The 23,005-nt window shown below is 42.7% G+C and overlaps 1 protein-coding gene across 2 annotated transcripts in view; it reads right to left on the bottom strand.

Annotated features, from left to right (window-relative positions):
- Positions 1–23,005, bottom strand: part of LYN (LYN proto-oncogene, Src family tyrosine kinase) — a 155,785-nt gene that overhangs the window by 38,895 nt on the left and 93,885 nt on the right. For both annotated transcript variants that reach the window (XM_075549681.1, XM_075549683.1), the window contains exons 5-10: positions 20,719–20,817; positions 20,490–20,593; positions 19,356–19,505; positions 18,386–18,538; positions 8,780–8,962; positions 7,636–7,712 (exon numbers count right to left, since the gene is read on the bottom strand). In XM_075549681.1, the coding sequence (XP_075405796.1) occupies positions 7,636–7,712; positions 8,780–8,962; positions 18,386–18,538; positions 19,356–19,505; positions 20,490–20,593; positions 20,719–20,817 (766 nt within the window). The remainder of the gene's footprint in view (positions 1–7,635; positions 7,713–8,779; positions 8,963–18,385; positions 18,539–19,355; positions 19,506–20,489; positions 20,594–20,718; positions 20,818–23,005) is intronic.

Below are 23,005 nucleotides of genomic sequence, written 5' to 3'. Positions count from 1 at the left end.
TCAAATACAAAAAGCCCGGGAACAAAAATAGTCCTTCTTCAGTTGTGGTGCACATGCTAATGGATGTCATTCCCAGAATTCAAGGCACAGATGAGACATTCAGGCAGGCGGCAACAGCTTCAATCAAGATTCATCGCATTTGAATCAGACCCCGCTGACCTTGCTGTCCTACCTTTCATGTCTCTATCGGCCTCTTTCTGCATTGGGGGACGGATGTCATAACCTCACATCACTCCTCCAACCGTGCAACCAATAAGGACCACTCCAGTATCTACCCCAAGGAGAGCCTCAATGATGTGGGTCAGGTGATGTGGGATCCAAGTTTATCAGTTGCCAGCTTCTTCTATTTCCTGCCCCCCCATCCTACCCACAGAGTATGCACATCTATACCCCTCCCTCCCCTTCCTAGGAAGCAGTGATTTTTCCCACTGTCATCCAGAAATCCTTGGGGTCACAAAAAGTCCCTCATGGGCCCACTTGCTGAGGATGGGAAAAAGGTTAAAAATGCAGGGCACTGGGCCCTGCACCCTTGACCAACCACAACACTTGAAATGGCTTCAGACTAGCAAAGTGGGTATATCGCCTGAATTTTTCTATTACTTGGGGGACGATAGTTTTTTCCCTATTAGATACCAGAGCTCCAGATAACACCTGACTCTCCTGTCAGATAAGGAACCTACTGAGCTGCCAAGTTGTGGTAGGGCGAGACAAGGGTCGAGAAGATGTACTTCTGATGCTATTATCGGGCTGATGGGGGCCAACTCTCGAAGGTTTACCCAGCTACTCCCAACCGGCTCGGAAATGTGTTTGCACATGCTAACTCCTTTGACTTGGCCATCAACAGTAACTCCTTGGTGTAGGAATTATTCCGTCCATTTTATAGGGAAAGTGGAAAGGGCTTCCTGAAAGTGGGGTGGTGACAGAGTGATTGAGCTAGGACACAAATCATCCTCAGATACTGAACTCCAGCCCTCTTCTCAGCACTCACTAGGTGACACGCTCCGACCCTATCTTATAGGAACAGCTACCACGTCATTATTCATCCCTTTGATCTCGCATTCCCAAGAAAACCTTCAAATTTCCCAAGGAAAGGAGGGTCTGAAGGAATAAATGGATCTATATTTGTGCACATTCCAAAGAAAGATGATCCGATTGGACATGAAAGTTATGGAACAATGTCATTAACATCACAGGCAAGTAAAATTTTGCTGACGATAATTAACCAATAGTCAGTATCTGAACAGGGAACGGCCAGAAAGCCCGGCTGAATTCAGAAAAGGATGTGGAACAGGTGATGTCGTTGTCGACATCAGACAGATCTTAGTGGAAAGCAAAGAATACCGTTCACTGTGTTTTCTTGACTAGACGAAGGCATTCGACTGCTTAGAACATAACAGACTCTAGATGACATCGAGAAGAATGGAATTTCCAGCGCAATTCATTGTGCGCATATGACACATGGACATAGACCAGGAGGCAGTTGCTTGAACAAAACGAGGTGATACCGTGTCATTTTAAAATCAGGGAGGGTTGTTTTCCTATGACCATACTTTATTCAATTTTTATAGGCTGAACAAATAATTCAAGAAGATTGTAAAGAATCCAGCATCAGAATTGGAGATTCATTAATAATCTTTGATACAAAAATAAGACAGCTGGAGAAAAGTAAAGACTTGGAGCATTTACTGATAAAAAAATCAAGGCTACACTCTTCCATGTGGAGTACAGCTCAGCATAAAGAAAATAAAGACCCTCACACCTGACCCAATAAGCCCCACATCAAGATAATGTAGAAAATATTGAGATTGTCAATGGTTTCCTTTGACTTGGATCCACGATCAATGCCCATGGACGCAGCAGTCAAGAAAGGCAATGTCCAACTGCATTGGACAAATCTCTGCAAAAGACCTACTGAAAGCACTAAAAGGTAAAAATGTCACTTTGAGGACTAAGGCGCAACAATGGTTCTGACCCAAACGATGGTATTTTCAATCACCTCATCTTCGTGTAAAAACTAGACAATAAAACAGACTGGAGAAGAATGAATGCATTGGAGTTATGGTGCTGCCAAAGAATATTAAATATACTGTGGACTTCCCGGATAACAAACGAATCTGTATAGAAAGAAACACATCCAGAATGCTCCTTAGAAGCAAGGATGACCAAACTTTGTCTTACTGTCTTTGATTATTAGGAGAAGCCAGTCCCTGGAGAAGAGCATCGTGCTTGGTAAAGTAGAGGGTCGGCAGAAGTGAGGAAGACCCTCAATGAAATGGATTGACACAACAGCTGCAACAGTGAGCTCAAACACAGTAACTACTGTGAAGATAGTGCAGAACTAGGCTGTATTTTGTTCAGTTTTACATAGGGCCACTGAGTCTGAACTACTTAACAACATCTAGCAAGAACATTATGTGAAAATCCTTTATGTGGTAGTTATATAATCTGGTGTCAGCTTGAGACTAATAAGAGTGAAGGGGTGGAGTTAAGCCTGTCAATCAGGTTGCAGCTTGATGACCTTATTGTACAGAGATAAATAGTTAGCTGGAGGTGGGATGCACACTCACTTCCTGTGAGACATTCCTGTTATGAGCCACATGGAGCTACGCTGATAGAGCTAGATCCCTGGAGCTGGAGGAATCACATGCCAGCACTGAGATGCTTCCACCACTACTGGATCCACAAGACTTTCCACCCACTGGCCTGTGATCTTCCTCCATTCAGCATCATTGCATGTGTGATATGAGACTGAAGAAGAATTTATAGACTGGTAATGGACATATGAGCTAATATCAGATTTATGGACTTGACCTGGTCTGGCTGGGATGTTTTCTTAATGTATAATTACTCTTTGATATAAAGTTCTCTCTTACACACACACATACAACACGCAACTAAAAGTGAATCAAGTACCCCTTGATAATGCCAGCTCTCTTACTGTGTTCCGAGGTGACTTGCCTCTTCTCTAAATACACTTCTGCAAATATGATTCCCAAATCAACAAATGTGCCATTCCAAGGCTAGTACTGGAAATATTACAAATGAATACTTCTCAGAACCTTATTGAAATATCTGCAACAAGGAGGAGTGAAAAGGGTAGAGTAAGGAAGCAAATGAGTCGATCTGTTTCTAGAATACTGATAATTTATTGCAGCTCACAGCTGGCCTCGACTTGGATAATATCCTTTTCTCAACAGTGCTTTAAATTCTATACCATTGGCTAAACTAATGACACTCTCAAAGGTGTAGAGATTATGCATTGGTCCACTAATCACATTGGTCAGCAGCTTGAATCCACAGCTAGCTCTGCAGGAAAGAATGAGGCTCTCTGGCTCCTTTGTTGGCACACTCCAAAAAAAAAAAAAAAACAACCACCAGAGTTTCATACTCAGAGACGACTCACAGGGGAATTTCTACTCTGCCCAATAGGGTCACTATGAGACAGCATGGACTTGATGTCAGTGGACGTGATTTCCCAGGGGATGATTGATAATGTTCTCTAATACAAAATGACAATCATGTCTCTGAAGTGATCCAGAGACAAATATAAACCACAGATATAGGAATGGACTTTGGGTTTCCACTTAAGTCCAGCCACCACCTATGAATAATGAGGGTTTAAAAAAATCATTTTATTGGGGGCTTGTACAACTCTTATCACAATCCATATATCCACCCATTGTTCCAAGCACATTTGTACATTTGTTGCCATCATCATTCTCACAACATTTGCTTTCTACTTGAGTCCTTGGTATGACTTCTTCATTTTTCCCCTCCCTCCATGCCCCACCTCCATCACGAATCCTTGATAATTTATAAATTATTATTTTGTCATATACTGTCCAACGTCTCCCTTCACCCACTTTTCTGTTATCTGTCCTCCAGGGAGGGGGTTATATGTAGTTCCTTGTAATCAGTTTCCCCTTTCTACCCTACCTTCCCCTTATTCTCCTGGTATTGCTAGTCTCATTATTGGTCCTGAGGAGTTTATCGGTCCTGGATTCCTGTTTTTCCAGTTTTTATCTGTACCAGTGTACATCCTCTGGTCTAACTGGATTTGTAAGGTAGAATTGGGATCATGATATTGGGAGAGAGGAAGCATTAAAAACTAGAGGAAAGTTGTATATTTCATCATTACACTGCAACCTGACTGGCTCGTCTCCTCCCAGTGTCTCTTCTGTAAGTGGATGTTCAGTTGCCTACAGATAGACTTTGGCTCTCCACTCCACACTCCCTCTCATTCACAATGTTATGATTTTTTTGTTCCTTGATGCCTGATACCTGATCCTATTGACACCTCATAATCACAGAGGTGGCTGTGCTTCTTCCATGTGGGCTTTGTTGTTTATCAGCTAGATGGCCAATTGTTTATCTTCACGCTTTTAAGACCCCAGATACGGTATCTTTTGATAGCTGCACACCATAAAAATGTGGGCACCACATTTGCTTAGTCAAAACACCTGCTTTGTCTTCAGCATTCATGGGAAGGTGAACATCATGGAATACCAGTTTAATAGAACAAAGTAATCTTGCATTGAGGGAGTATGTGAGTGGAGACCCAATGTCCATCTGCTATCTTAATACTAAACCTAGAAATATATGCACATATATCTACTTCCCCATCACCATGTATAAATATATTTACAGGTATACATGCCTGTATTTAGACCTCTATAAATGCCCTTTACCTCCTAGTTCTTTCCTCTATTTCCTTTTACTTTCCTCTTGTCCCACTATCATGCTCTGCCTTCATTTGGACTTCAGTAATTCCTCTCAGTTACATTGCTCTTCATCAAGCCCTACCAGGCCTCCTACACTCTCCTTGCCATTGATTTTGGATCACTTGTTGTTCCCTTGTCCCTGGGTTTGTTAACACCCACTTCCTTTCCTATGCCTCCCCCTCTCCCATGTCCCCCTGGAACTGCTGGTACCATTGTTTTTCTCCAGATTGATAAAATCTGGATAAGATCCTTCCAGATTGATAAGATCTCCTCTAGATAAGATCCTACCTATCTTATCTAACTAAACCTCCAGAGATAATAATATGCACAAAAACAAGATAGAGCAAAACAAAGCAACAAAAGAAAACAAAACAGCAACAACAAAAGAATAACGAGTTCTTATGACACGGCTTTGCTTGATGCTCACCCTCGGGAAGATACGGGTGCTAGTGTACAGTTGGCAAAGAAACTAAACGGTGCGCAGCTATCAGAAATAATAGCTTGTGGGGTCTTAAAGGCTAGTTTTCAGACACGTAGCCATCTAAGTGAGGCATCAACTAAGTTCACATGGGAGAAGCACACTAGCTGGTGCCTGTGTGATCCAAGGACTGTGAATAATATGATCCAAATCGAAAAGAGGGAATGGTATCAGAGCTTAAATTTGGAACACCTGGTTTGCAGAAAGCTCTGGATTACAGTAGAAGGTCAATATCCATTTGGAGGACCCCCGGATTAAACCCCCGGAGAATCCCCTCCAGTCATGGCAGAGGGATGTTAGTGTCAGGCAGAGAGCACTGTAAACTCGATTATGGCAGATTGAGTTAGGCTAAAATGTGATGTCTTATCATTTGTTCTCCCTTTTGGCCCATTTTAAAGCTATTTCAGTTTAAAAAATGAAACACGAAGGAGAAATCCACGCGGATTCAGCCCCCGGTGGATCCCCTCTAACCATGGACCAGGGTTGGGAACAGCTTACTGTCGTGCAGCCTGCTTGGAGGTGGATTACTGCAGATGCAGACAGGTTAACAATTACCCCCTTTCATGTGATCTCCTTTGTTCCATTTAAATCTGTTCTAGCTTTTAATATTTCCTGGTTTCTTTTCTATGGAGATAGTTATATGGTTGCCTTTGTTATTGTTGTTAGTTTTTAAAAAAAAATGTTGTTCTGTATATGAAATTCAGGATAGGTAAATTTATAGAGATAATAACTGGATTAATGATTTCTTGGGGGCATGGCAGGGAAGTCGGGGGAAAATGAGGAGCTAGTGATAATGAGTACAAGAAGAAGTAAATGCCTAAAACTGATGCTGGTGATGATTGTACAACTCATCTTAATGTGAATGAACTATTTAATTGAATGATATATGAATTATATGCCAATAAAGCTTGAAAAAAAAGAATAGTGATAAATTACAAGCAACAATACATCAGATGAGGAACAACAATATCACATCATTTAAAGGTGTTAGCTTAAACCAAGAATGTCTGGTGGTGCCATGGGCTAAATGTTGGGTTCCAGTCACTCCACACGGAGCGATGAGGCAGTGTGAGGCCATAAAGATTTGTAATCTCAGGTTGGGGGTGGAACGGTTATACTTTGTCCTATAGGGTGAGTCACTAGGAGTCAATATCAATTCTAGGGCAGTGGGAGGAGGCGCTTAAACCAGAAAAGGAAGCCTGATGGTGCAGGGAGGAAGGACTTCAATGTCAACAGAAAGGTCACAGGCTAGAACCTACCAGCTACTCCATAGGACAGGGATGTAGCCGTCCACTTCTGTAAAGATTTACAACTTTGGAAACCCCATGGGACCGTTCGAGTCAGTAATATGGGGTCACTGTGAGTCAGCTTCGACTAACAACAGTGGGTTTGATTTTTCGGTTTGGTGCTTAAACCAGAGTTCCTGGGTCGTGTAAGAGGTCAGGGTGCTGAGGCATTTTGGAGAAATCAGCGATGGAAGGTCGTATGTAGCACAGTTCCACTCTGGTATACCCTGCGCAGCCATGACCCAGGATGGACTGGTCAGTCAGAGCTTCAGCTGCACAAAATTCCTTTATCTGAAATGGCCTGCAGTGGTTACATAATTTCATGTCAACTTGAAGATATATAAAAGTGTAGGAGAGGAGTTTAGTCTGTCAAATCCGGTCACAGCCTGATGTTGGCTCCAGGTGGGCATGGCCTTCTCATAAGGAGGGTCCTGGGAACCTCCCATTCTCCCTTGGCCTTTACCTTCCTGCTGGCTGACAAAGTCAACAGCTGGTGGAGCTGTTTTCCATTGCCCTTGGAAGCACACGACTTTGCACGCACTGGCCTGTGATTATCCGCATTCTGCATCATTGCATGTAGCTGTGTGAGTCTAAAGTGGGCCTTATGGACTAGTATTGGACTGATGGACTTAAGTTGGACTGGACTGGGATATTTCCTAGATATACGAGGGTCACTGGATTTGCTTCTTTAGTCAACCCAGCCTGACACATGGCTGTAAAGTAATCAATCCTGTGGCATTCATCTTTCCATGGCGGGGAGAGATGACTAACCAGATAACCAGAGAAATTAACTGGCCTCATAAAAGACAAAGACCCAATCAAAGCTAGGTCTATGCACCCACATTCTCCATGACACTCCTGTTCCTTTCTCCCCAAGGAGGGCACTTCTCAACATCTTTTCCTGCCACTGGAAAACACCCAAAAGAAATACCTTCTAAGAATGATGACGGCCACAAATGCACAAATGTACTTGACACAATGGATGGATGTATGGATAGTGATAAGAGTTGTACGAGCCCCCAATAAAATGATTTAAAAATAAATAAAGAAAAGAAAAACAAAAATTACCTTCTTTCAAATCCCAGCATGAACTTTAAGAAAGGAAATCTTAGGTACATAGAGCCATGTATGTTTTCCATACATTCATTACCTGAGCTGAAAAGTCAATTAATTTTGGAAGCAGGACTTTGCCACCTTCATCACTCTTCAGGAAATCCAGCAAACTGCCTGTGTGTAAAGTTAGAACCAGTTAGTGGAGCTCAAACACACAATGGACAAAACCCAGTGAAAGGAGTCATCACTACTGCTCACTGCTGTCAAGCTGTCCTGACTAATACCAATCCCATTGTCAGGGTAACACTGTCGCCAGAGAGTTTTCAATCGCTAATTTGCGGGGAGTAGATCACAGGCCTTTCTTTGGAGGTACCTCTGGGTAAACCTGAACCTCCAACCTTTCAGTTAGCATCTGAGTAGGTGAGAGGACCTGTAGAACTGACGAGCACCATAATACTATGTGGCTATAAATGCTCTTCCCAAGGGTGGTCAAGGTCAGACCCCTCTAACCTGTTAGCTTTGAACTAATGTGAAAAGTAGTGTGCACTCCAGGTAGGGAAGGGAGCATTGGATACTACTTTTCTCCAACAGGTGTTTGAAAGCAATGGATTGTCAGTGTACTTTGTGCCTGAGACCTGATAGACAAGGATAAGTCAAGAAGTTTTGCTACTTGGTTGCCCATCTACACATGCATGGATTTACACCAAATGAAATATGCTTAAAGATGCTTTTTCTATCAGTGGGTGGCTACAAGCATGTTCTCTCCGTAAGACACATCATTTTAGGGTGAAAGGGAGACACTTTTTCGTTCCATGAAAAAAATATTTTGAGATCAGAACCCATATAAAAATTTCAACAAAACTCAAGGGTATATTTCCCCAAATCACTGAAGTTTGCTGCAGATTTACAGGAACGCTCCCTAACAGGACACAATTTTTAGATGTATCAAGAATTTTGATGAAAGTTGAGAAGTCCACCAAGATGAGTCAAGAGAGGTAAGACTATCGATCTGAATGCATAAAGGTAACTTCAGTGAAGTCCAGAAACTGGTATCAGATGACAAGGGTATCATAGTTCCTCAAGCTGGGCTCTTGCATGGAGCGGAAGGTCCAATTTCCGGCGAAGATCTTGGCCTCAGTAAGCGTTCACGTGCAGACTTGTAACTATTTCCTCTTTGGGTTTGATGACGAGCCATACACATCTGCGCGTGACCACAAGCCCTGGGCCCCCGGTGTGCTCACCTTTGGCCATGTACTCTGTGATGATGTAGATGGGCTCTTCCTTGGTGACCACAGCATAGAGTCGCACCAGTTTGTCATGCTGCAGTGTCTTCATGAGGTTTGCTTCTTCCATGAAGGCTTGCACTGACATGGTGCCAGGCTTCAAGGTTTTTACAGCCACTTTAGTGCTGTTATTATAGTAACCTGGGGAGAGGAAATGAAAAGACAAGGCCTGCTTTATTTGATTGAATGTCATCGGAAAACCTCATTTAGTAGATACAAAATTAAGAGAAACGTTCTAGACAGAAAAAAAAACAACATTACATAAATTTTATGTAGTGGGAGCATCAGAGGAAACTGGCAAAGGGTATATGAAAATTCTCCAAAATATCTCGACAACACTTCTGGAAATACCTGAAGCTATTTCAGACAATTTCAGATAATAATAGTCATTTCAGATCAATAAAAGTGGTCTTACAAGTCCATATACATTCCACCATGGAAACAAAAAATATTCCTCTTATTAATTAATTTGGTCTCTATCCAAGACCAAAACAAAAATAAATCCTAAACAACCAAAAAACAAAACCCTATATACTTCATTATGATGTGCGTGCATGCATGTCTTTAGCTATCTCCAGTGGTGTCATGGGTACTTTTATTTTTGTTTACCGTAAAAATGAGAAGACCCAACTGGTTGCTATGGAGTTGATTCTAACTCTTGCTGATGAGAATAGAATGTCGTCAAGTGAAATGATGAGATGTTTCTCGCCAGGCATCTCTGTGGAGACCTCCCTGTTGGCTACCTCTACTTTTTCTGCTTTACTTGCCCCCCAAATAATGCAAGTGCTGAGAAAGGAAGCGTTTCCTCCAATCCTGATGGCAAAGTATTCGTCGTCTACTCCAGTTTTGGGATTATTTATATTTCTCTAATTACTTACGGCAGCTAGCAAGAGGCAGACAATTAAACAGAAGAAGAAAATACTGTGTTTGAAATCAGGAAAAGTATGTCTCAGAGTTGTATCCTTTCACCATCCTTATTTAATCTGTAAGTGGAGAAAATAATTGGAGACAACGGACTATATGAAGGAGAAACCCTCATAAAATTCAAATTATAGGAAGACTTCCTAACAACCTAAGATATACAGATGACACAACCCTGCTTATTGAAAGCAAAGACAGCACTTACTGAAGGACAAAAACAGAAAAGACAAATGATATAACCTTCAGTATGGCTTACACCTCAATTTAAAGGAGACAGAACTCCTCACAACCAGGTCAATAAACAACATCATGATAAAGGGAGAAAAGATTGAAGTTGTTAAGGAGTTCATTTTATTTGGATCCGTAATCAAAGTTCGTGGAAGCAGGAGTCATACAGGCAAATGATATACCAATTGGGTAAATGACTGCGAAGTTTTTCTTTCCAGTGTTAGAGAAAGCAAGGACGTCACCTTGAAGACTAAAGTGTGCGTGACCCAAACGATGGATTGTAGGCTGAATGTCCTCATTGGCATGTGAACGTTGGACATGACTAATGGAGACTGGAGAAGAATATTGAATATACCATGAATTGCCAGAGGAACAAACAACTCTGTATTAAAAGTAGCAAAGCCAGAATGTTCTTTAGAAAAGGGCAAGACTTCGTCTCACATACTTTGTTAAGTCAGCAAAAAGAGGAACATTCTCATGAGATAGACTGGCACAGTGGCCGAAACAACAGGCTCAAGGAATGGGCAGTGTTTTCTTCTGTTGCTACACAGTTGCTGTCAGTTGGGACTCACTAGAGAGAACTGAGAGGAGTTTGAGATGAATAATGAATAAAACATGTCCACCACAGTGTAAGGATGGCAGCCATTTCTGTGGAATGATCTAGAAAGGGGTGTGGTGTTTATATTGTAGGGTTGATGTTCTTCTGATCACAACAGGTGTGCTATTGATTAAGAACTTAAGATCAAATCTTACTTGATCAGGACATGCTCACCAGTTCTCCAGTTGAATTATCCTAGTCACGAGATTTTGGTTATCAATCTGGACGGAAAAGGGTTTCATTTAAAAAAATTTTTCAAGTTGGCAAAGAATTTCTAGCAGAGGGTCACTTTGCCACTGTTACAGAACATCCTGACTCCAGCGATGACTAGCTAGTTTGCTAAAATATGCTTAGCAGTCCCAGCTCGGTATAGCAAAATGCATGGTAGTTTGCCAAAAGACTGTAGATGGTTGAGTCTGGAGCCGACTGGTAATTAACTGTAATGCACTTGGTTCGAAGAAGAATTTTCCAAGCACATTTGAATTTGAAGGCGTAAGAGGAAATAGTCTATTTAGCTCCTCTGGGTAGACAGTCCCCTCAGAATATAATAACCAACAGAGGAAACTGTCGTCCAAGTCTCTGTTAAGAGGATCACACAAGAGGAAACAGCTTGAGGCAGAGACATCTCTCTTTTATCCCCACCCGCCACTTTCCTCATCCAAGAGGGCCTTTCCTGCTATTTGTTTACTACATTCCCAGCCCCGCCCCCCCAAAATCAGAACATGAAATGTTATGTTAGTTTATGAAATCATTCCTTAAACTTGAAAAAAATGTATGAATGGCTTATCAGGCGAAACAAAAAAATAATTATGAAGGCTAAATATCTTAATGGGCTATTTTTTTTTCTGTCAATGGGAAAAGCTAGTCTTCTTAGCCTTTGGGAAATAAACATTAACCTTTCGGTTCAAAATGTCACCAACTTCGCTATCTGAAACGTTCTCGGAGAGTTACAACGAGACACAAACATGCGCGGGGTACCCTTTGACCACTAGTTTGTAAGATAACATCACTGATAGCTATTGTTTTGATTTTATTCCCAGTATTCTTCTGTTAAATGCATTTAACATGTTGAATTTAGTTCAGTAATTAAGAAGGAGTCCCCTGGCCAACAGCCAAATCCACAAAACAATAGCAGCAAAAGATCCTAGGTCAAAATGTTCTTCTTTTTAAAACAGTCCTTTTCTTTCTCTCTCTCCCTCTTTCTTCCTTCAATGTAAGACTTGAAGAGTCCTGTTTCATGGAGACCCATGTTTGTCAAGGTCCTCAAACAGTGCTCTATGAGGTTTCCAATGGTGGATTTTCCCAAAATAAATTGCCAAGTGTTTCTTCTGGGGCAACTGGGAGTGGACTTGAACCTCCAACCCAGGGACTCCAGAAAGATAAAAGAAAAAGTAAAAGACAAACAACTATCCATATCAATATCCTAATAATTTTATCATACTATAATTTTGCAAGATGTTACTGCCATCTAGTCACTTTTGACTCATAGTGACTCTGAAGGACAGAGTGGAACTGCCCCTTTGGTTTCTCAGGACTGTAATCTTCATGCGAGAACAAAGCCCCGTTTTTCTCCCATGGAGCAGCTGCTGATTTCAAACTGTTGATCTTGCCCTTAGCAGCCCCACACATAGCACACCATGCTACCAGGACATTGGAAGAAACAGAAACGTTTACTTGAGATTTCTGTTTTACACAATTACATACACACCCAAGTCACATTTACACAATTACACCCAAGTCACATTTACACAATTACACCCAAGTCACATTTACACAATCACACCCGTCACATTTTCCTCACTTCTAAACCTCAGGTCTCTCAGCGACTACCCAGCTCTACATGTAAATAAAAGTTATCTAAGATCAAAGTGCAAAGGCTACTATATAGCCCGGTAGACATCGCGGGAACGTGAGAAAAGCACAGGAGGAATCGTGTATCTAGAATTAGAAGCCAAAAGCTTTCTCAGTCCTTATAGCACCAATGTGCTTGGGTTGCAGGGGCACAGTTTCAGCCATTCAGGATGGCTACAGATTGGCCTTAACGGGTCTTGGTGGCATAGTGGTTGAGTGTTGGGCGACTAACTACAAGGTCAGCAGTTCAACGCCACCAGATGCTTCTCTGGAGGAAGAGGAGTCTTTCTACTTCTCTAAAGAATTCTCATTTTGGAAGCCTCCAGGAATAGTTTTACCCTGTCACATAAATTCATTTGAATTAGAATAGACCCTGTGGCAGTGATTTTGATTTTTTTTTTTAAGATTGGTTTGCTCAGGAGCACACACACCTCACCTCCACCCCCCCAGTCACTTTGCCATGAATGCGACAGGCAGGCAAATAGTACCCCTGAGCACGACTTCAAATACAATGATCATGACCTTTCTCCTCAAATTGATCACTTCCTTGGTCAGCCTTCAGCTATGTGAGTCTGAAGAGGGCTTACAGACTCGCATCAGACCTACGGACTCGAGCTGGACTGGGTTGGGATGCCTTCTTGATATATAATTACATCTTGATAAAAGCTTATGAGTGTCACTGGATTTGTTTCTCCAGAAAACCCAAAATAGAGCTTGAGACGTCTTTTTGGTGATGAATATGATGTCATTTTTCTTGAATCCGTCTTCCCTGGCATAGTCAATCGTGCGATTTTTGGATTCAGAACGGCGCACACCGGTCCCTTTCACCTCATCTAGTCCTAGAAGAGGGGTCTTCATGCTTTCCATTTATTTTTTTTGACAATTTCCAATGTTCTTAGATTCATACAACACACATTCCAAGTTCTGATTATTCACTGAGGTTTGCAACTGTATCTTCTCAGTTTGAGTTATGCCCTCTTAGCAAATGGAGACCCCCAAACTCCTGCAGGTGTTACTCCATCCACATCATTATAGTTGACTCTCCTTTGAGAAGACAAGTCTTCCTCAATCACATTTTGCTTGCCTTCCAGCCTGAAGGGGGCTTCTAGCACTATCTCTGACACTGTTCTGCTGCGATTGGTGGGGGGTTCAGTAAGTGTCGATATGCTGGTGCTATCCATCAGGTTCTTTTTTTAATTTTAAAAAATCATTTAAAAAATTTTACCTAGATGACCCAAACTTTTATTCCTTACCTTATTCCTTCTTCTTAGTCTGTTCTTTGTCTGGAAGCTCTGCTGAAACCTGTCCACTATGGGCGACCCTGCTGGTATTTGAAATACCACTGACATAGCTTCCAGCCTCACAGCTTGCACAAGACACCACGGTATGATAAACTGGGAGACGAATGCTGGAATGATTGGGTGAGCCAATGCAAATAGTGTGTGAAATACGAATAGAGGGTATTGGTCAGTTTGGGTTGCCATTCTGCTGTATGGAAGAGTCTTCTCAGAAGTGCGGAGAGAATCTCAGGACCATCAAGGAAAAGGAGCCACCAATGGTGACCAGATTTTAACATTGATAAAGCGGGACATCATTGATAAAACTCATATCCTGGCGAAATAGCCACATGGCAGCCGAAAACCATATACCTAGCTTGTCGTGCATTCTTTCCAAAAATGGGGACTTTTTTAAAACGCCATGGGATGCAGGAAAAAGTGTTAAAAATCGGGACTGTCCCGCCAAAAGCGGGATGTCTGAATCTCTACCCAAAGTGGCGGAAGCTTGAAATCAGAGGCGCCAGAAGTTACAGCACAGAAACCATGCTACAAATAAGTGAAGCCACATTGAGACCAGAGGATGAGCCAAAGAGACTAAGAGACAGAGCAGAGGAGGATGGTAGAGACCGGAGATTGGAAGGCAGAGAAGTAGATGGGTTTTCTGGCCAAAAGAGGCAGAGGTCGAGGGACCACATGGCTAAGAAATTGAGGATTAGAGAGAGACTTGGCTGCTGACTGATGAGATGCATTGCTGTGAACAATGACTATATCCTTAATATTTACCAATTCTGACTTATGACAACCTGTTAACTCCCCCAAGAACGCCCCCTTAATCATAAGCATTGTCTAGGTGTTTTGTGTGGCTATTGAAATGGATTATCAAAACTGGCAGTAGAGTGTTGCGGGAGAAACAATTGATGTCAGAATAGGGCAGCAAAGGGTGAAGGAGGCATGTGTGACCTCTTTCTTGTGGCAGTTGGCTTGGGTGGCAGAGGAGCTGTATTCTCCTTCTCTCTTGTATAGCCAAAGGAGGTCAGATTTGGCCCCGTCCTGTTTTCTCAGCCTGGAGGGGGCAAATCTATAGAAAGAGAAGGCACATCAGTGGTTTCTAGGAAATCTAGTACTGCCTGAAATGCACTGTTGACTGGTTCTCAAAGATGAATACCAAAACGAAGAATATGAGATAATATTCAAGTGACCAGAATTCTGTCCATCACTTGCAGTGCAGCAGGATCCATTGGATGCTCTGCCAATGATTAATCTGTTTAAAGACATGTGGGCCAAATGGCTCCAACAAATAAATAGGGTAAGGCTGGCCCAGGTGCCCAGATGGCGGCAGGGATGGGGTACGGGTGGGAAATCCCTTTCACACAGATCTTTGGATGGGGAAGTAAAATTTCTACTTGGTTGCAACATGCTGAGAGACCCTTTAATTTCTGATTAGTGGGGAATGGATGTTTTCTTAAGCCTCTCCTTATTTTAGAAATCCTGTCGACGTTTGCTTAATAAAGCTGGCACTGAGAAAAGTAACTGAGCAAGACGGGTGTGACTTAACATGCTACTCTTCCAGAAGTAATTGCATTTTGTATTAGAGTTAGAAATAACTAGAAACATTGATGTGGTTCAACACCTCAGGAAGCATCGGAAGCACTCTTCAATGCCAGGAAATCTCAAAGACAGCTACTAGGTCAACTGACTGGAGCAAATCCGTATTTGTACTCTTTTCAAAGGAATGAGTGACCCAACAAAATAGTCAAACTACAGAACAATATCATTGAGATCACATGCAAGTAAAATTTTGCTGATGATCATCCAACAACAGTTGCAGCAGTACAGGAACAGGGAGCTTCCAGCGGCTCACACGGTATTCAGAAGCGGATGTGGAACAAAGGATATCACTGTTGGTATCTGATGGATCTTGGCTTAAAGCAGAGAATCCCAGAAAGATGTTTACTTGTGTTTTATTGACTATGCCAAGACAGTTGGCTGTGTGGATCATAACAAATGATGGAAAGCTTTGAAAAGAATGGGAATTCCAGAACACCTCACATGTTCATATAGAACTTGTAAACATGGATCAAGAGGTAGTTTACAAACTCGACCAGAAAACACGTCTGAAGGTCAACAAACAATTTATAGGCTTTTCTATTTTTGCCATCCTTCTTTGTTTTTGTTGTTGCTTTATTTTCTTTTGTTGTTTTGCTCTGTCTTGTTTTTGTGCTTATTATTGTCTCTGCATGTCTATCTAGATAAGATAGGCAGGATGAACAATCTGGAGGAGAGAACAACAGGACCAACAGTTCTAGGGGGACACAAGAGAGAGAGAGGTGGGGGAAAGAAGGCGGGAGGGGGGGCGTCAAAAAACACAGAGACAAGGGAACAACAAGTGGTCTAAAATTGATGGTGAGGAAGAAATAGGATGTCTGGTGGGGCATGATTAAGGGCATTATAGTCTAGAGGAATTACTGAAACTTGAATAAATGTCTGAGTATGATAGTGGGACAAGAGGAAAGTAAAAGGAAATAGAGGAAAGAACTAGGAGGCAAAGGACATTTATAGAGGTCTAAATACAGGTATGTACTCTTTATAGATAATTTATAAATAATGATAGGGAAATATAGCTATGTACATGTATTAAGGTAGCAGACATACATTGGGCCTCTAATCAATTACTTCCTAAATGCAAGAAACTTTATTCTAATAACCCAGCACTCTGATGCTCACGTTCCCATCAGGATCGCTGAAGTCAAAATGGGTGTATAAGCAAATGTGGTGAAGAAAGATGATGGTGCCCAGCTATCAAAATGTATAGCATCTGGGGTCTTCTTAAAGGCTTGAAGATAAACAAGTGGTCATCTAGATGAGAAGCAACAAAGCCCACATGGAAGAAGCACACAAGTCCATGTCATCACAAAGTGTCAAGGGGATCAGCTATCAGGCATCAAAGACCCAGAACAAAAAATCTTATCAGTGTGAATGAGGGAACGTGCAGAGTGGAGACCCGAAGCCCAGCTATGGACAATTGGATATCCCCTTACAGAAGGGTCATGGAGAGGAGACCAACCAGTCAGGGTACGGTATAGCACCAATGAAACATACAACTTTCGTCTAGTTCTTTAATGTTTCCTCCCCCCACTATCATGATCCCAATTCTACCTTACAAATCCTAGACCAGAGTATGTACACTGATACAGATAAGAGCTCACAACACAGGGAATCCAGGACAGATAAACCCCTCAGGACCAACAATGAGAACAGCAATTCCAGGAGGGCAGAGGGAAGGGGGGAGAAACGGGGAACTGATCACAATGATCTATACATAACCCCTCCCAGGGGGGTGGACAACATAAAAGTGGGTGAAGAGAGACAACAGTTGATTTGCATGAAAAAAAATCTATCAATTACCAAGGGTTTAGGATCTCCATGTGACCACCTCCCTGGGGGAGGGACAACAGAAAAGGGGGCAGAGACGTTGGACAGGGAAAGATATGACAAAATAATAATTTATCAATTATCAAGGGCTCATGAGGGACGGGGGAGCAGGTAGGGAGGAGAAAAAAAGGAGCTGATGCCAGGGGCTTAGGTGGAGAGCAGATATTTTGAGAATGATGAGGGCAATGGATGTACAAATGTGCTTTACACAATTGATGGATGTATGGATTGTGATAAGAGTTGTATGAGCCCCTAATAAAATGATTTTTAAAAATTATCAAGGATTCAGGAGGCAGGGAGGGGGGCGGCGGCGAGGGAAAGAGCTGAAACCAAGGACTCAAGTTGAAAGAAAATGTTTTGAAAATGATGATGGCAACATATGCACACACATGTGCGTGACACAGTGGATGGATGTCTGGATTGTAATAAGAGCTGTAGGAGCCCCTAATCAAATGATTAAAGAGAGAGAGAGAGAGAGAGAGAGAGAGAGAGAGAGAGAGAGAGAGAGAGTTGAGCATAGGTCCCTAGAAAAAGCCAGCACTGCAGTCTTTGGTGCACTGCTTTTGCCAGCAAAAGAAGCCAATACTTACACTGAGGAGTGGTTCGTTAATGGTTGGAGCTCTTAATATTTATAAGATTTTTCTTGGTAGCCCTCAGATTGCAATAAATATGAAGCTTCCTCTTAATCCTAGTGCACCTTTCAAGTGGAGGCGGGTCTGAAACCCGAGGGCACCGTTCCAGGAGATGGATGTGAGTGTTCTGCAGTTGTCTGCATGTGTCCGAGAATGGGGACAGGGGAGAACAATAAGGGAGGACACTGGTCCACGAGGACACACGCCCACCCCGTGGTAGTGCAGTGGGTTATGTGAAGGGCTGAGAACGTCAAGGTCAGTAGTCTGAACTTATCGGCTGTTTCTGAGGAGAACAGTGAGGCTGTCTGCTCCTGAAAAGACTGACTACTCTGGAAATCTATGTGGCGTCCCCAGGACACCGAATTCACCGGATGGCAGTGGGTTGGTTTTGGCTAGTCCTCTCCTTAAAAACGTTCACTCCAAATGCCTCGAGGGAAGGGAACAGTCAAAGAACTTTGGCTTGTGAACCACATTTGTAGGTCCGGTGTCGTGTACAGAAAGAAGCAACAGAAGTGATGATTCTGATCCATTCAGTATTGGGGAGAAAATGGGCAGAAAGTGGTCTATGCCCTTTATTCTCCTGTTGCTGCCTCCAAAGCAGACATCCTTAGAGGGCCACACTCACCCATCCAGACTTCTCCAAACTGGCCAGCGCCCAGCCTCTTCACCAACTTAATGGACTCCCGCGGAATCTCCCAGGCATCTTTATCCCATGGTTTCTGTGGTCTAGGACTGATGCATGCCTTCTCCAATCTCCTGCACAAGCCATCAGATTGTTCTAGTGTGCAAGGGGAAATGAAGGTTAACACATAGCTTGAAACAGAACAAAAAGTACTATTTTTTATTTTACCAGCCTAGAAAGACAAATTTGTATAGTTAATCTTATCGTTTCCACCCTGCAATAGTCTGTGAACCTACAATGCCTACAGGGTATCTTTTACCTAACTTAAACTTCTTAAATAAAAAGACAGTTTAAAATTTATAATACAGGCCAACTTTTCGAAGTGCCAAGATAAGGGAATCCCTTGGTGCAGCAAATGCTACGAGAGTGAGTGAGTGGCAGAGTGTTTGAGAGGAGTCCACACATTCTGGGCCCCACCACGCTGTCTGCAGGTCGATGACCTAATTTTACATCAGCATGTAAGGCTCATTCCTTGAAAGCAAGTGGTGGAAATAAGCAGGATCAACAGTTGCCTACTGCTACCAATTTTAACCACACGAGGAATCAATCCAAAGATGAGTCACCTACCGAGGTGTTATCTGACTGTTAATTCTCCAACAGCATGAATTTTATGGGAAGGCCTGGGGTAATTATTCTCAAAGGTCAAATCTTACTCCTATTTAAGGGAAAATCACATTGCAGTTTTATCAACATGTGATGGTTTTAAAATAGTACCGAACGTTGCTTGGGTTAGTTGGCATTGAAGCCAGCTCTGGTCATGACGCTCTTATGTACAAAAAGAACAAAAAATCGCCGATCGAGTCCTGTATCATTCTCGTGATCACTGGCAATGTGTGGGCTCAGTGCTGCTGCTGGTATGCACTTATCATAATAAATGCATTTTATTTTGACAAAACCAGAAGTTTTTACTTACTCTGATAATGCTTAATCATGTCACTGATACTGGAGAAAGTGATTCGTGGAGAGATATAATAACCTCCATTGTCCAGACTTCTAATTTTGTAGTGCTTAATAACATCACCTTGCATAGGGTCATAATCCCGGACAGATAGAGAGAAACTTCCTACGAGAGAAAGAGTTTAAGTAAAACTTACTTATATTTCTTTTTTTTTTTAAATCCTTTTATCAGGGGCTCATACAACTCTTATCACAATCCATACATACATCAATTGTGTAAGGCACAGCTATACATTCATGGCCCTACTTATATTTCTTACAAGAGAACGCTGCATTATACAGTACAGTGCTAGACAGCTTGCAAAACACCTACACACACAAATCATATAGATTAAGTATATATATATATATATATGCTTACAAATTCATGAGAGAATTCTACTGTCTTTTAAAATTATTAATAAATATTTTTATTGGGGCTCATACAACTCTTATCACAATCTGTACATACATCAATTGAGCAAAGCACCCTTATACATTCGTTGCCCTCGTCATTCTCAAAATCCGCCTTCCACTTAGGTTCCTGGAATCAGCTTGGTTTCCCTTTTTTTCCCCTCCCCCTCCCTCCCCGCTCCCCCCTTCCCCCTTAATAGTTTTTTTTCCCCCTTAATAGTTTATAAATAATTATTATATCCTATCTTACACTGCCCGGCATCTCCCCTCACCCACCTCCCTCTATTGTCTTTTAATTCAATTGTGTCCATGAACTTTTTGAAGCCTTCTGTGTAATACGTGATTTTTTATCTTCCAGAAAAATTATAGTTGACAGATGGAGGTAGCATTTTTGTTTGCTATGCAGCTTGCCAACATGCCATTTTCCATCTTTATTTTATTTTTATTATTCAGTCAACTCATAAGGTTGTTTTGATTTTCTTTCTCCTAAAATGCAGGATTTACTCTGCATAATACTGCAAGAGGCTTAACAAATGTACAAGAATGGTGTGAAATGCCACAGGAATGGCTGCTTTCAAGGCTATGAAAACTTTCACTCCCAGACCAGAATATATTCTTTATTTGAATAAGTCTAGAACTGTTTCTCAAGAGGACTTCTTAAAGAGTGTTTGATAAGATGCCTTTGACTATTTCCTACCTTTCAACGTCTCACTTTCTCTGATAAGAAAGGCTCCCGCACTATTTCCTGGAGCCAAAAGCTGCCGTTCGGCATCTTTCCTGGTTATATCCTTGAAAAACCACCTGCAAAGACATTTTTTACCCTTGATTAGTCTGATGTTCCAGGGGAGAGAAGGAGGAAGAATACACAAGACCTCCAAATGCCTTCAGAGAGGACAAGCCTTTGGAGACGACAATTGAGGACTCACTCTTCGGTCTCTAACGTGTTGACTTTGGCTACGTAATTGCTGGGGATGAAGCCTTCTCTCTTGGTTGAGAGGGATTTTGCTTTCCACCATTCTCCGTGCCTGAAACAGAAACACACATCAAAAGGTATTTATAACCAGCACTCAAGAATTACAATAGCTATTGTCTTAGAGTTTATGTTTGTTTGAAGGCATGTGGGGGAAGGTGGGGTAGATCCCTGGAAATTCAGAGTTCACAGGGAAATACTCCTCTTGCCAAAATAAGAATGCTAAGAGACTTAAGTACATGAGAACAGTTTTGCAATTTAAGTATGGTTCACTGTGCTTAGTACAGCATAAAGTGTAAGTTGCTAGAAATGATCCCTATCTTCTAGAAGTCAGATATTAGCAATTTCTTTCAGTGTGTCTAAGAAATGTTTTACTATCGTCGCAGAAATGGGATCCTTGCAGAAAAGAAGAAATAAAAGAAAACCATGAAAGGTGAGTCCCAGTGGTCTAGCCTCAGAAAAGGCCAAGGAGGCAGTGGTGGGATCAGTAGTGGACCCTGCGGTTGGGTCCGTGAGGAAGGCAGCAATGGAATGGGTCCCAGGAGCCTCCACTACATCCCTCTTTGACTTCCAGAGACGGTTCTTACCTACCAGACATGCAGGAGAATTGCAACTGACATTAAGCCCTCCAGATGCCGCAGAGTTGATCCCGATTCTTGGCAGCCACATTCATGGCAACATCATGTGTGTTAGAATAGAGCTGTGTTTCACTGGGCTCGTCACTGGCTGATTTTAGGACTTTAGATGTCAGATCTTTCTCTGGGGAGCCCCTGAGTGAATTAAAGCTCCAACCCTTTATTTCCCAGCGATGCACGTTCATTGTTCCCACTTAGCCACTGCTATGAGGTACTTTGAGTCAATTGTGACACAGTGGCCCTATGAGAGTTCCTCGCCTGGACTCTCTAGAGGAGCAGCTTGTACAGAGGTGCAGCGTGGGAACCCTTGTGGGGCAGTTCTAGTCTGTCCTGTAAGGGTATCCGGAGTCAGAATAGATTTAGTGGCTACAGATTTAAGAAAAAAAGGGGGTTCAACTTTGGGAGACATGCTGACAGCTTTCTCTTGTGGAGGCACGGGTCAGTTCTAACAGCTAATGTATAGATTAGCAGTCGAGCACGTACCTATCATGCTATCAGGGCTCCTTGCACTTAGCTACTGCCTACCGTATGCCAAGCAGTCTTACATTTGTATGTGTATCCACACACATCCATACACGTTTAATCTCACATCGCTTCCATGAAAAGGTTTTATAAACAGAGAAATAAGGTTTAAAGTTTAAGTGACTTGTCAAAGCCGCACAGCTGTCAAGTGGCAAGAATGGGGTTAGGCTTACATGAATGCTCACCCTTCATACTACACCGCTCTTAGACCCTCCCTCCACACCTTATAGTTTCTGACCAGGCACCCCTCCTCTAACCCTATTGGACAGGCTAGGATGACAACTTATGCAGAAAGAAAAAATAAAGAATGAAAATATGTGCCATTCCTGATGCTGAGTCCTGTTTTGACCCTGTGGAGGGGCAATAGCCAGGTGTCTGAGTTAGCAAGGCCAATGGCCGTGGGGGTGCGGGGGGTGGGAGTGGGATGGGGGTGATGATGGTGGTGATGGTGGTGGTAGAGGTGGTGGTGGAGGTGGTGGTGGGGGGTGGTGGAGTGGTGGTGGGAGTGGTGGGGGGAGTGGTGGGGGTGGTGGTGGAGGTGGTGGTGGTGGGTGGTAGGGGGGTGGTGGGGGGAGTGGTAGGGGTGGTGGTGGAGGTGGGGGTGGTGGTGGAGGTGGGGGTGGTGGGTGGAGTGGTAGGGGTGGTGGTGGAGGTGGGGGTGGTGGTGGAGGTGGGGGTGGTGGGGGGAGTGGTAGGGGTGGTGGTAGAGGTGGGCAGTGGTGGGACTGGTGGGGTTAGTGGTGGAGGTGGTGGTGGGAGTGGTGGGGGGAGTGGTGGGGGTGGAGGTAGTAGTGGTGGGGGGGATGTGAGCTTGTGTCAAGGAGATGACGTCATCATGGCATTACAGAAAGGCTGTGTTTGCTAAGAGGGGCTTAACCATGACCGTCACACAAACCAAGTTGAGTCTATAAACCCAATTTGAATGTCAGCAAAATAACAAAATAAAAATGGCACTTGATTTTTTTGAAGGACCATTTAAATTTTGAAATGCAGAATCCACCCAGAAAGACCCCAAACTCTTGAAGGGCAACAGCCAAATAAACAAAGAAACCTTCAAGGCAAAGCTTCCAGAGAGAGTTCACAGCC

Source organism: Tenrec ecaudatus, chromosome 5 (assembly GCF_050624435.1).
Source record: "Tenrec ecaudatus isolate mTenEca1 chromosome 5, mTenEca1.hap1, whole genome shotgun sequence".
In the NCBI taxonomy this organism is placed as follows: domain Eukaryota; kingdom Metazoa; phylum Chordata; class Mammalia; order Afrosoricida; family Tenrecidae; genus Tenrec; species Tenrec ecaudatus.
This window is presented reverse-complemented; position numbering and strand designations above follow the sequence as displayed.